The 14,170-nt window shown below is 31.0% G+C and overlaps 2 protein-coding genes across 3 annotated transcripts; both read left to right on the top strand.

Moving 5' to 3' along the window:
* LOC109335728 lies at nucleotides 3,739-7,599 on the top strand. Its single transcript, XM_019571887.1, has 2 exons — nucleotides 3,739-4,506; nucleotides 6,677-7,599. Exons 1-2 carry the CDS (start codon nucleotides 3,952-3,954, stop codon nucleotides 7,376-7,378), a joined length of 1,257 nt encoding a protein of 418 aa, XP_019427432.1. The 5' UTR covers nucleotides 3,739-3,951; the 3' UTR covers nucleotides 7,379-7,599.
* LOC109335087 (mitochondrial phosphate carrier protein 3, mitochondrial-like) lies at nucleotides 9,696-13,060 on the top strand. 2 transcript variants are annotated; one of them, XM_019571151.1, is made up of 7 exons: nucleotides 9,696-9,782; nucleotides 9,841-10,126; nucleotides 11,459-11,820; nucleotides 12,072-12,115; nucleotides 12,382-12,596; nucleotides 12,754-12,878; nucleotides 12,973-13,060. In XM_019571151.1, exons 1-7 carry the CDS (start codon nucleotides 9,718-9,720, stop codon nucleotides 13,046-13,048), a joined length of 1,173 nt encoding a protein of 390 aa, XP_019426696.1. In that variant the 5' UTR covers nucleotides 9,696-9,717; the 3' UTR covers nucleotides 13,049-13,060. The 2 variants fall into 2 exon arrangements, with proteins under 2 accessions (XP_019426696.1, XP_019426698.1); XM_019571153.1 differs by having other exon boundaries at nucleotides 9,697-10,126.

Raw genomic sequence — 14,170 nt, forward strand, 5'->3', positions numbered from 1 at the left:
AATTCTAAATTTTATAATTCTTCATAAAAGTATTTCTCTAATTTTATCTGAACCCTAATTTATTAAATTAGGAATTTGAATTGTTTATTTGTTGCATGGTTCTAGAATTTAAGTTTTACACGTTTATGCAATGTTATGAAAATATATTTTATCGGCCGATTCAATTAAAAAATTGGTGAACTGATCTCAATACTAAAAAACTCCAACAAAAGAATGAATAAAAAAGATGAAAAATGAATTTACAAAGAGGATTTGAGTTTCCTTATATAGACTAACTAACTAATTGCTTTCTAACTAACTATCCTAATAATTGGCATATGGCATAATTAAAACTTATTATGGTTAGGATGGAGTCTTGGCATGATAGTGGCTCGCGATTAGGCTTGAGTTTTGATATGATGGTGTTCCTGGGTAAGGTTCTTTATCCGTAGGTGAGGTTAGGGCTAGCAATGAATCGAACTAATTCGACATTTGTTCGAAACTTGACTCATTATTTAGTTCGACAAACTTTTCCTTAACCAAATGAGCAAAACTTGAATTGGAAATCGAACCCATTAAATAAACAAGTTAAACTTAGCATAATGTTGTTCGACTCGTTAAATTCACGAGTTGGATATATATATATATATATATATATATGTATATATATATATCATTGTTATTATAACTCATATATTATTTTTTATGTTTATTGTTATTACGTATATAAATAAGATTGTATTTATATATAACCTTTTGCAATATTTTAAAAATGAATTAATTATTCGAGTTGTGCAAATGAATCAATTTGAGCTGAGCCAAACAGTTCGTGAACTTCAACCGAGTTAAACTCGAGCTAAAAAAATAACTCGTATTAAACTCGAGTCAAATTTCAAGCTGAACAAATCTTTACCAAACTGAATTCTAATTCAATTTGGTTCAGCTCGTTTCTAGTAATTGCTTTTCTTCTACTAACAAGAGTGTGGTGGTCCTTTCTTATCTTTGAAGCAGCATATATGGTCCTCCTTCCTCTAGGGTTAATTTCTAGCCTCTTCAACTCTTTAACCCTTCTTTTAATTTGGTAAGTACTTTTTTTGTTATCTTGAAGTAGCTTATTTATATTTAATGGTCATACTCTGAAGACTCATATTAATCTCCCAAAAATTTTGCTTTCAATTTTATCTTAAAAAATTGTAAAACATAACATGATTCCAAATATCTTAAATGTGGATCAAATAAATTTTAGATTTTAAGATTATTTTTGGGACACTTTAGTTTATACCGATAACTATTATTTAAAGTAATGTTTGTTATGTTTGAGCAATACTTTAAATTTGTACCAAACAAATTTGTATTTTTTAGGAAATTGGTATTCATGGTATCTATGTACTTATGAATTATTGAAACCGTGTGACATTGGAAGTACTTTAGCACAATTCTCAAAATAAAAAACCAACCATTCTTTTGTTTTAAAGTTTTCAGGTAGAATTCCCTCATTTAAAAATCCTTATTGATATAGAAGGTGGTTTTCATTTTATCCATTAATTTTTTTGATATTAAAAAGAGTATTCTTTCACATTTAGGTGAGAAACTAATTTTTTTTGGATATCTGAGTAGTCCTTCCAACAAGTCGTTTCCATGAATCAAATTTTTAACTTTTTGATCATCCTAAAAATTTAGTGGACTCTTATAACACTAAAACATGGTCATGTTGATATTTTATCCATTACTTTGGGCCGAATAACCAAAAAGTTTATTAGAATCTTTACTAAGAGGTGCACATCTATTATCTTATAAATTGTATCACTGCATGTTCCATCCGTTATGATAGAACAAATGTGATCCCTTACTAAGATGCATTAAGTGAGAATATACTTGCCAAACATTTTTAAGAGTTTTATATATATATATTAGGAGAGATCTGTTTACACTAAAGTTAAGTTACACTAGTTACATTTAATCTCAGATGTTCATTTGCTTAGATCCATTGGATCAAATGAATAAAATTAAAAGTTATTTAAGATTTCTCTTTTTCTCTCATTATTTATTGTAGTCACCATTTGGTCCGTTGGTTCTAAGAAAATGAACAACGAGAATTAATATAACTTAACTTTAATATAAACGAATCTCTTTTATATATATATATATATATATATTACAATGTAATATTTTTTTAAAACTATTCATATATCATTGACAATCCATAACTATTAACTTTTTAATAATAAATTATGTTTTCATTAGTTGAGTTTAAGTGAATTACACAAACAACCATATTTTTTTTACAAATGTATAAACTCCTAATTTATATAAATACATTAAATCGACTACTTCGATAGGAAAAATAAGTGTAATTTTTAAAACAAAAACGTGGTAAATGTAATTAAGTTAAACAAAATATGATATATTGTGAAGATAAGTCCAAATAGTATATGACATAATATCTTTATTATTTTGGTACTGGAGACAAACTAATATCCGAGGAAGTATAAGATCGAGTCAATTGAGAACTACAAAGAAGCAAGTAAATGAGCAAGAAAATAACACACAAGATTTAACGTGGAAAACCCCTATCGATGTGAGATATAAAAAACCATGACACCTTGCGAAAAAGTCATTAACGAAGGTAATAAAATACTGAGAATCTCTTAGGAATGGTTTCTAAGTGGATCACAGCACATTAATGTAAATATATTCTATAATGACTCGAGTTATGTGTTTGCTAACCTTGAAACTAACTCATGTCTGTTTCCAAGCATACAATACTTGCAAATATCTAGCTTACATCTACTGACTTCACTTAACAATCCTCTCTTGCATAGTTATATCATGTCACACACACTAATATGACACACACACATGTGTCATAATTTTGTAGCATCATGTATGAATCTATTGAAATATATTCAATCACTCCAGCAACTCCACATACATCAGTTCTTCGTAAGAGTTTGTAAGTATTCACACTAGTCATCTTATCCTTCATCACAGTCAGGGCACATTTGCATACTCAAAAATATCATTTTTCCCATAAGCTCTATAGTTGAACCCTTTAGCCTACAATGTCATCATATAAATCAATTTTTTTCCAAGTATGGTATATGCCTAACAATATATAACATCTTCAATACACTATCATACATCCCAATTCTGATTTCTCTCCTATCGATAACTACACATGCTTTATTAAATTCGAGATACACGAAACTAAAATTATTTGCCCAATATGTACTTACCATTCTCTATTTGACGTCATGTGGTGAGAGCAACCAATATAAAACATATGCTTATCTACACTATAATTTAATGATATAGATAATAGATTACATTCACTATTGTAACCATAATCATCTTCTTCTTCAATATTGTAGACGGAAATTCCAAAAACACCCCTAAATTTACCACTATATGAAATTTAGTTTCCAAAATTAAAAATGTGGTAGAGAAATGTAATCTATTCCATTTTATTAAATTTCATTTTATATAACAACATTTTAGTTTAGTGATTTAAGAATTTACTATATATCAAATAACTCAAAATATCAAAAATTTAATTTGTAAGCGTAGAATTTATTAAAAAAAACAATCACATATTTCAAAAAGAATTAATTTCTTATCTATAAATGGAGAATATATTGACAATAATAATAAGTTTTTTTTTGATAATAGGAAGATGATAATAATAATAATAATAAGTAGCCATCATGAAAAGTTACTTAGTTACTGTTTTTGGACTTTTCCCAAAATAATCACTTTTTTTCCATTCCTCTCATCTTCATCTTCGTTCACACCAATATATACAGATTCATCTTAAGCTGATTAATAGATCAAAAAATTCTGATTAAAATGAAAATTCAAAACCAAAAACCATTCCAAATGTTTCACTAACTTCAGATCTCATCACTCTCAAATCCTCATTTCATCTTAACTCCACCAACGACGTCGTTTCAATAAATCATCATATATAAAAAAATGGGAGTTAACCATTCAGTGCAAGTTATAGAAGAAAGCGAAGAAGAAGAAGAAGAAGAAATTGAAAGAAGAAACATTAACGGTAATTTAGTTAATTCCCAAAATGGAAACAATAACACGTTAAAGAAGGTTCTAGAACAAGAACCTGAGATTCTGCCATGTCACTCATCGGCGTCGCCGCTCTCGCCGCAACTCTCTTCTCTCGGAACGCCGCGCCTGCTCGGGCCGTCGATCAAGGTGTGGGATCCTTACAATGTCCTGGCGCCGCTGTCTCCGCCGCCGTTGGGGTTTTCGCGGAGTTTCTCGATGAGTAGTGGAGGAATGGTGGTGGAGGATGAGGTTATTGAGGTTTTCTTGATCAGTCATGGAGAGTGTGAGTTGAATTTGGCGCCGGATTTGGTTGGAGGACAGTGTCCGGCTGCGGCGCTGACTGTGAATGGGAAACGGCAGGCTAGGGCTTTGGCTGTGTTTTTGAAGTCTCAGGGGGTTCGGTTTAGTGCTGTGTATTCGTCGTCGTTGGATCGAGCGAGGTCAACTGCTGTCGCAGTTTGTAAGGTAGTTTTTCGCAATTTGAATGTAATCAATTGTTGTTTGTTAGATAGATGCTTTGAATTCAGTGAATAGAGGCCTCCGAGTTGATTGTTGAAGTGGAGTTGTGTGGCCCGATAAGGTGAGTAGATCAGATAGATGGTAGTACATTTGCTAGAGGGACAGATAGAGAAAAACTATAGGCAAAACTATTAAGTATGTTTCGAGATGAATGATTGGTTTATAGGTATGATTTAAGACAAGACATTATAACATCATTTGTACATTTGCTAGAGAGGGACAAACCGAGAAAAACTATAGACAAAACTATTAAGTGTGATTTTGAGGTAAATGGTTTGTTTATAGATACGATTTAAGATAAGACATTATACCGTCATATGTTCATACATATGAATGGCTAATATAAGTTTTGGAAGTTGAAGACGAGGAAATGACATTGGATATACAAATACGGAATGAGTGTAGTTGAGAAGGGAAGTAATTGATCTAATAAAGATTGATCCTTTGACTGGTCATAGTTTTGGATAGCAACTAGCAAATGATTGTCCATTCTTGACCACAACTTACCTTGAAAACTATATGATAACTGGTCTTTTGAGATGATCCTTTAACTTCAGCTTGTTGGCTTTCACCTCTAATATTTTAATATCATTCTGATATTGCCTACTAATTATTTCATGTGTAACATGAAATTTAACACTAACCTCTTTTCATTATATTATTCGGGTTTGATTTTTTATCATAAGCTCAGTGAACAGAACAGCAAATGATAAAAAAGCGTTTGCCATTCTCCATGATTTAAATATTTTCCTTCTTCTTTTTTGTTGACATGATGTGTTGATCTAATTTTATTTTCAATTTAGAACTAGTGAATAGCGTGATGAGATAAATCTGAGATGAGATCATGGAAGAGAGTAGGGAAGCATGTCTTGTCTTCCATATGTTGGGTGTGGATGTGTCAATAATTTTGCTGTTCTAATAATGATGCTGAACTTGGAATGCCTAAAGCGAAAATTAGCTGAAGATAATGCTTATGTAATTAATATATTTATTTCTAATTTTATATTGAGATTAAAAAACCAACCTTCAAGTTCATATAAAAAAGGAAAATGTCCATTTTCGTACTCCGAAGATATACATGATGTCACAATATTCCTGTATATATAAATATATTAAATTGGTTCTCCATTATATCATTGAATTGATCGTTCAATGTCACATTTTTCCATAAAACTTGTCCTTGATGGATGAAATGGATGGCATTAGTTATCATTGAGGAACCAATGTGGCGTCGCTAATGAATGGAGGACCAATGTGATTTCACATATATCTTTGGAGGATGATAATGAGTTTTTCTATTTATGAAGACCACGATTGCAATTTGCTAACACTGTGATGCTATTTTTCTAAAATCAATACAAGCCTTCAAGGTAGATAAATTTGAGACAAAATAATGCATCTGTGAATTTGGGGAAGGTAATATAAAAAATGCTAAAAGATGCTGCAGCTGACTGTTACTGTTGCCTTGTAAAGATTGCTGCCTTCTTTGAGGTAATAGCATAAACTTATTCTTCATATAATCAAAGCAGGATTGAAAAGGTAGAAATTATATGAACTCAAATGGTTAATACAATTTTTTTTATGCTATACTCTTATAATCTTAGAGGGCGACCGTCGGCGCAATGATAAGGTTACTCGCCTTGTCACCTAGAGTTCATGAGTTCATATCTTGGAAGCACCCTCTTCATTTGTAAGGGTTAGACTACATACGTCTACCCTCCCGAGACCCCTTAGGTGGGAGCCTCGTACAATGGGCTACTATTTTTTATACACCGATACTCTTGTACATGGAAATGTGGCTGAGGGTATAGAATGGCTGAAAGGCATGGACAAATTGCAACTGTAGATGCTAAGAATGGAATTTGGCATAGTAGCATGTCCTACTTTATATTAAGAGTGAGACATGCCAGTTGAAAGACACATTAAACGGTTATGTGCGATGGGATGCATGTGGTATAGATAATGTTAGAAGTGTGTTTCAATTGTAAAGTATGATATAATTGTACATTTAACATCATCTATTCTCAGAATTTTGCTTCTGATGGTTGCATCATTGCCGATAAGATATACACAATCTAGTGCTTGAAATCTCACTACTTGAAGTTTCAATTAACAGGAAGTCAACTTTTCAGAGGAACAAATTCAATCCTCAGATGCTCTTTCAGAGATGAGTCAAGGGAATTGGGAGGGCTGCCATCGGTCAGAAACATATACACCTGAAATTCTGGGCATCATGGACAGGTTCCAGCCGGATTTTACTGCACCTTCTGGAGAATCACTTAGACAAGTAGAATTCCGGATGATTCACTTCTTAAATACGACTGTCCTGGGGTTACCTGAAAAATTTCGATCAGATCTATCATCACATCAAAATGACACCCAGCCATTTTCCCAACACAATTCCCATGCTCTGACAAATTCAACTCATGACCAAGATGGACCTTCTCTCCATCCAACCCAATGGGATTCCCTGAACAGGCATCGGCCGGTCTTTTCGAGGAAAAGATCTGGTAAGAGCAGGCTACAATCCGTGACATCCACCGGAGACATGGTTGAAGAGGAAAATTCTTCTAACAATGGCAACCACACCCTACATAATTCTAGTTTCAACAACTATTCACCATCAGTTTCATGTATAGGACTATTTACTCATTCCGTGCCGATTAAGTGTCTCCTGACTGGCCTTCTTGGATGTAGCCCATTGATGTCACACAAGTTCTGCATAGATGATTCTTCAGTTACTGTGTTGCAGCATTCTTTGAGAACTGGTTGGCAGATAAAAAGGGTGAATGATACAGCACACCTTAGGCTTCTTTAGTAAGAGAAGCTTTTCTCAGCTATTTAAATTTTTAGTATTGGTTTTGATTTCATAAGTTTATTTTTGTTGCTGATATTTACCATTCACTTGAATTGGTACCTTTTATTGTAATATTTATTTATTTCAGCACTGGTCAATTCCAAAAGAGGAATGATACAGTAGTTGGGTTGTTGTATCAATTCTTTGTTATTGTACCATTATTACTCAACTTGTTTTCTATACAATCTGCATGCAATTTAATTCTGTGCAATATATATTTTATTAGTCTTGTTAATCAAATCTTAAGTATATTGTTTAAGGAAATATATAATTTTTGAAGCAGTTTAAGAAATTTAAAAAATATAATTTTGACATTGAAAATCATGGTTTAATTTTTTACTATAAAGTTTCTATCTCAGGTTTCTTAACTAACTGTTCAAGGATATTGGTTAAGATGTCATGTATTCTTAATCTAAAAATAGTGACAAATAAATAGATTTTGTTCATACATTATCATTGGCCTCTTCACATGTAATTGTAATGTAAATCGAATTACCCAATCTAACTATTAACAAATTGGTTAGATTATTGATTCAATAACTTATTATTCTGACCAAATCATTGACCGGTCTGAGTTTAATATAATTATTAACAACTAATAGAAGAAAAAGTGATGGAATTCATAAAGGGGAGGTGGCGTTGAAGATAGATCTTTCACAATCGACATATATGATCACCAGCTGAATTTAATGGGTCACAAATCAAAAGCCACCACCCACTTGACTTTTTTTAACTTATTTTTGGTGAACCTCTCATTTTTTAATTTTAATTTGTTAATGTGAACAATGTCTCTATCAATTCAAATAGATAATAAAAACAAAAGAGTGTTGATTCAGGTGTTATATGTTTGATTCCCCCTAAGTAAGGTCTTGGGTTTAAGTCTTATAGATAGAAAAAATATTCATTAAGATAGTTAGCTCGGACAAGATTGCTTCTAGTGTGAAGATACATGTTGGAAACAAAAAAAAAACAGATAATAAAATAACAAGATTACATTAAAACATTAAGTTAAAAAATGTTATTTATTAAGTTATTTCTATTATCAATATAAATATATTATATTTACATAAAAGTTAATAATAATTAAATATTAATAAAATATTATTACAAATTCGGTATATATTTTTTCTCAAAAAAATAAAACTTTTAAAATTATAAAGTAAGCTTAATTAGGACACGCTTATGACATATTGTCTTACGCCAAAATTGATTGACCAACTTCAGTTTATTGAATGGTGAACCAAAACGAAAAGCTTCTCACCACCACTTTTTTTAGAAGCTAATACTTTTGACTTTTCTTTATGGAAAAATAACTTTTATGTGAAAGTTGTTTTACCTAAATTTTTATTTCAAGGAGAAGAGAAACCAAACATTATTAGCTTATGAAAAGTTGGAGAATCACCATTATTAATATTAAGTAGCAATAATAAAATAATCAATGATATCCATTTAAGAACAAAAATGGAATATATTATTGTGAATGCTCTTAAGTTATACAACTTTTTTTATTAGCAAATAGAATATCTCACAATTTTATTTTCTTGCTAATTGGGTATTTATTTTCGAAATTAGTAATAATATTTACAATTTAGAGTATAAAAAATATTCTTGAAAAATTAGGCGTGTTTTGAACAAGAAACCATACCATATTTTGTTTCCTCAATTTTAAATAATTTACACAAAGCAATGTCATATTCAGTGTCCTACAAGCGTGGCATATTCAGCCATCATTTTTGAACACTTCTTTTTTAAATTGGAATAGTATATCTAAGGTTTTTAGAAACTTCCAAAACCTTTTTCGGGTAATTATAGGAATTTGTAGTCGATGTAGTTACAATTATAATTATGATATGCTTTTGGTGACTCCCAAAACCTTGACATATAGGTATCTAGTAGGGATGAAGATCACATGTCCCAATTGATGTACCTAGCCAATCACAAAACTCCGTTCAATTAAAAAGGAAAATTATAAAACCAGAAATTAATATTTTAATATTATTTTGTGATGTTTGGTTGATCCGAGACATAGAGACAGAAAAATTATGGGACATATGATCTTTGTCCTATCTAATAGAACCTTACTTTTAATATAGTTTCAGTAGTGGTTTTGAAAACTTCGAAAACTTTGATATTTCATGTAATTATTATGTGAATTTGTAATTGATACTCTCACAATTACAATCACCATATAATTTTGTTGATTTCCAAAATCTTAACATATCGACATATATAGTGGACCTCTTGTAGGAGATGGAAATTAAATTTAAAACACACATATAAATAGAACCATAATTGTTCCAATGAACAACATTTTATTCATGCACAAGAATAGTGTTAGCTCCAAAGAACTTGGAAAGAGAAGAACCATTTCACTTTCCTTACAAATTTCTTAACATCTCTCTAACAAAAACAAGTTTCCCTATATATTCTTCAATGGCTGCAATCTCCGAAACTTCGAATCGCCGTAACTCGATGATTCCAAGCTTCCTCTATTCTCCTTCTTCATTACCGAAGATGATAAATTCCTCCACAATTTCTATAGCAGAATCTCCTTCTGGGTTCATGGTTGCTTCTCCGAATGAACCATCTCGGAAAATCGAGATGTATTCATCGGCTTTCTATGGTGCTTGTGCAGTTGGTGGAACTCTAAGTTGTGGCCTTACTCATACAGCAGTTACTCCTCTTGATGTTATCAAATGTAATATGCAGGTTTGGTTAATTCATTCACTCTATGTTACATTTTACTTACTCTATATTCAATTGGAGGATCTTTTTTAAGTATTATGAATATTTGAACCATAATAGCAATGTTATATTCTCCTATTAAATTCTCTTACTAATCATTTTATCTATAAGAAAGTTATATATATTACTTATAAACTAACCATTAATAAATAAAATATCTTTTTGCGATATATGTAATCTTTTAGTAGCTAAGAGGATATATCATTCTCGTAAATGTTTTGTTGTATTTTAGATTAGAGAAAATAATTTATTGAAGGTAAGAGATTTTTATATTTTAAGTATAGGTTCATTCATCAATTTATATATTACACGCATATTCATTTTAAATTGTCGTTTTCTTTTGGTATTTGATGCTGAGTATTAGGTCAAGACTTTTAAATTTCTTCAGAGTCATCGCCGACGTTTCTGACCCTTATTTAAAATTCATTAATATCTTTTGACCGTTTTATTTTATTTTGTTATTATTATAAGACAAAAAAAATGTATATTATGATTTAAAAAAAAATAATACAAATAAATAATATATTAATTGTGTATAAGATATTACACTCATTGTTAACATTTTGTTTTCATTTTTCCTCTATGTTATTATGATCTCAAATTCTCACACATATCAATTTATTAAGTATGGTTTGGACTAAAATTATAATATTGTCCTGGATTTTTATACCTATCCTAATGTTTTTAATTATAGGTGCCCCAATTTTAAATCCACCCAAAAATTAAGGTTTTAGAGTTGTCATTGTGATTATATTTCTAACCATGTTGGTGTACTTTTCCACAAAAAATTTAAATTATTGGTGCGGTTATTAAGTGATATTGGTTTAAGTGATACATGCTTGATTTTCCTTAAATAAGATATCGGGTTTGAATCACGTGGATAAGAAATATACGTTCAGAGAGTTAGCCCCACGTACTTGTGATGTTATCGACTTATTGCCTTCGGTGCGAGGATACTTGTGCGAAATAAAAAAAAGATTATAGTTGTTATTATGCTGTGTTTATGGTAATTGGAGGAAAATGCACCACTGTTCACAATATCTTTATATAGACTTGCAAAATAAGAATATTATTGTCACACTGCAATTAAAGTAACATTTCCCATAGTAATGCATAACATCAAGATTTTGAGTGTGAAAATTGAATTCAATTGTTGAAGCTTTGGAATGTGAAAATTGAATCATGTAATGTTTATGTACCTTTACAAGTTTAGGACATTAATATATTCATGTCAAAACATAGATTTTGCTCTGTTTATGATCAAAATTTTGAAATTTACTTAACTCCTAATTTCAGATTGATCCAGCAAAATACAAGAGCACATCCTCTGGATTTGGAATAGTGTTTAAGGAACAGGGTCTAAGGGGTTTTTATAGGGGTTGGGCACCAACATTTATTGGTTATAGTGCACAAGGTGCATTTAAATATGGACTATATGAGTATTTTAAGAAATATTATTCTGATATTGCTGGTCCTGAATATGCAACAAAGTATAAGACCTTCATCTACCTTGCTGGTTCAGCATCTTCTGAGTTTATTGCAGATGTTGCACTTTGTCCATTAGAGGCTATCAAAGTTAGAGTTCAAACTCAACCTGGTTTTGCTAGAGGACTCTCTGATGGCTTTCCAAAAATTGTTAAATCTGAAGGACTTTTAGGGTATGTTTTTCATTTTGTACATCTTCTAATGTTTTGGTTAATGTGCATGTGTTTGTTATGGTCAAACAAAAATCTTTTATACCCTTATTATGTATTAGTTCGTAAAAGAATTAATCATTTTTGTCGGGGTGTATGAATGTTCTCCCAACAAGGGAGCACATCTTTTGTCTTGAAAACTGTATCACTCTGTGTGTCGTCTATTTGTGATTGATTGAGAAAATATAGTTAATGAAAATGATCTATGATTTCAGATTGTACAGGGGAATTGTGCCTTTGTGGGGAAGACAAGTTCCATGTAAGTTGGTTCAATGTTTGAAGTACTTTCTTGCTGAATTGGCTTTTGCAGCTTATGCATTATAGATTGTGATGCTTCTTTTTTCATCAAGTTTCACATTACCATGTTGTTTTTCTATGCTCATTGAGCTAGTTTATCACTAACTCTAACTATTTTATTGATTCTGTTGAACATTTCTAAAGCTTGTCAACTTGTCATTATACCGAAACTCGACTCGTAAATAGACCCTTAAAAAATTAGAATTTAGAAGATCGCTTTTTTTGCAGATACAATGATGAAGTTTGCTTCTTATGAGACCATTGTTGAGATGATATATAAGCATGCCATTCCTACACCTAAAGATGAATGTAGCAAAACTCTTCAACTTGGAGTTAGTTTTGGTGGTGGATACATAGCTGGTATATTATGTGCACTTGTGTCTCATCCTGCTGATAACCTTGTTTCTTTCCTCAACAATTCAAAAGGGGCAACAGTTGGTGATGTAAGTAACAAATTCGATATTTCGTAAATGTCGTGTTCAGTATTTTGTCTGTGTAACTGCATTACTGATTTATGATAGACCATTATAATATCGTTCGATATTATTGTTGAACTGTATTTAACAAGTTTTCTTTGATGTGGCCTATTGTCGAACTCAGGCTGTAAAGAACCTCGGATTATGGGGTCTCTTTACGCGCGGCCTCCCGCTTCGTATTCTTATGATTGGAACACTCACTGGATCTCAGTGGCTAATCTATGATTCATTCAAAGTTTTTGTAGGACTGTAAGTTTATACAATTCCTTGCTACTTGTGAATTGTGATATATATTTTCTTCATTTTCAAAAGGCTAATGAAATTCTTGTTTTCCCCTTATTAGGCCAACCACCGGTGGTGTCGCTCCTGCTTCTGTTCCTACTCCTACTCCTATTCCTACTCCGGATTCTGCTACTTAGCTTACAAATGTGGGAAATGTGCGATTCGGCAAGATCCCACTTAATCGTGGGAGCGCATATGTTGTCCCACGAAAATGTGTCACTTTATATACTACTTGCTGTGATTGATTGGAAAAAATTATATTTAAGTTAAAAAAAATTCAATTAAATATTTTTATGATTAATCATAACTCGTAACATATGAAATGATATATTTTGTAGGACAACGTATGTACTTGTGCTTCATAAACTAGGAATAGAGGCCATAAATAAATTTAGGTGTACTATAAGTTTGCTTTACAATAAAATGATGTCAAATGCAGCCAATGTATAATTACACCTAAAGTAGAGTTTAAAATGAGGTTTTTTGATAGATGTTTTTCAATATATGAAAGATTAAAAATATGTTGTGACTGTTTTGGTTCTTTGTTACAAGCTTACAATGTATTAGAAGAACACTCTAAAATAGGGATGAAATGGATTCTTGGAATTAAGTCTTAAATACAATGTTATTATAACCAAACATAATATTAATCGGAAGAGATCTCATATAAATTATAACTGATTTAATTGGTTAGACCGTCCGATTAGATTGAGCAGTGTTGTAATATCATATATATATATATATATATATATATATATATATTAATGAAAATAAATGAATTACAAATTGCATAATATTTACATACTTTTTTTTGGTAATATGAAGAGTATCCTTACCTTTTGAATAAGTAACTAATCTCTGTCAGAGTGCATTTTTCCCAACAAGTATCGCTCACAGACATCAAACCCTTGACATTATCGTGGGATCTGACAAAACTTTATATTACTAGACCAACATTTTGTTGATATCCACACACGTCTAAATCAAAATAAAAGTGTATCAAATAAAAAATAGAATTACAAGTAAAAATTATTAAATAAAAACACAACTATCGAGATTAAACATTCATCCAAACAGCATTGTACTAAAATACGAAATGAAAAATAAGATATAATGAATAAATATATAATTAGGAATTGTAATCCAAAATTTGAACTCAATTAAGTGAGGTTGAAAACAATGTTATCATTTTCGAATTTGTCAGGTTTCGGGTAACTCGAACTCGATGGAAACCTATCCGAAACCTATATTTATATATA

This window comes from Lupinus angustifolius, chromosome LG20 (genome assembly GCF_001865875.1).
Source record: "Lupinus angustifolius cultivar Tanjil chromosome LG20, LupAngTanjil_v1.0, whole genome shotgun sequence".
Lineage (NCBI taxonomy): Eukaryota > Viridiplantae > Streptophyta > Magnoliopsida > Fabales > Fabaceae > Lupinus > Lupinus angustifolius.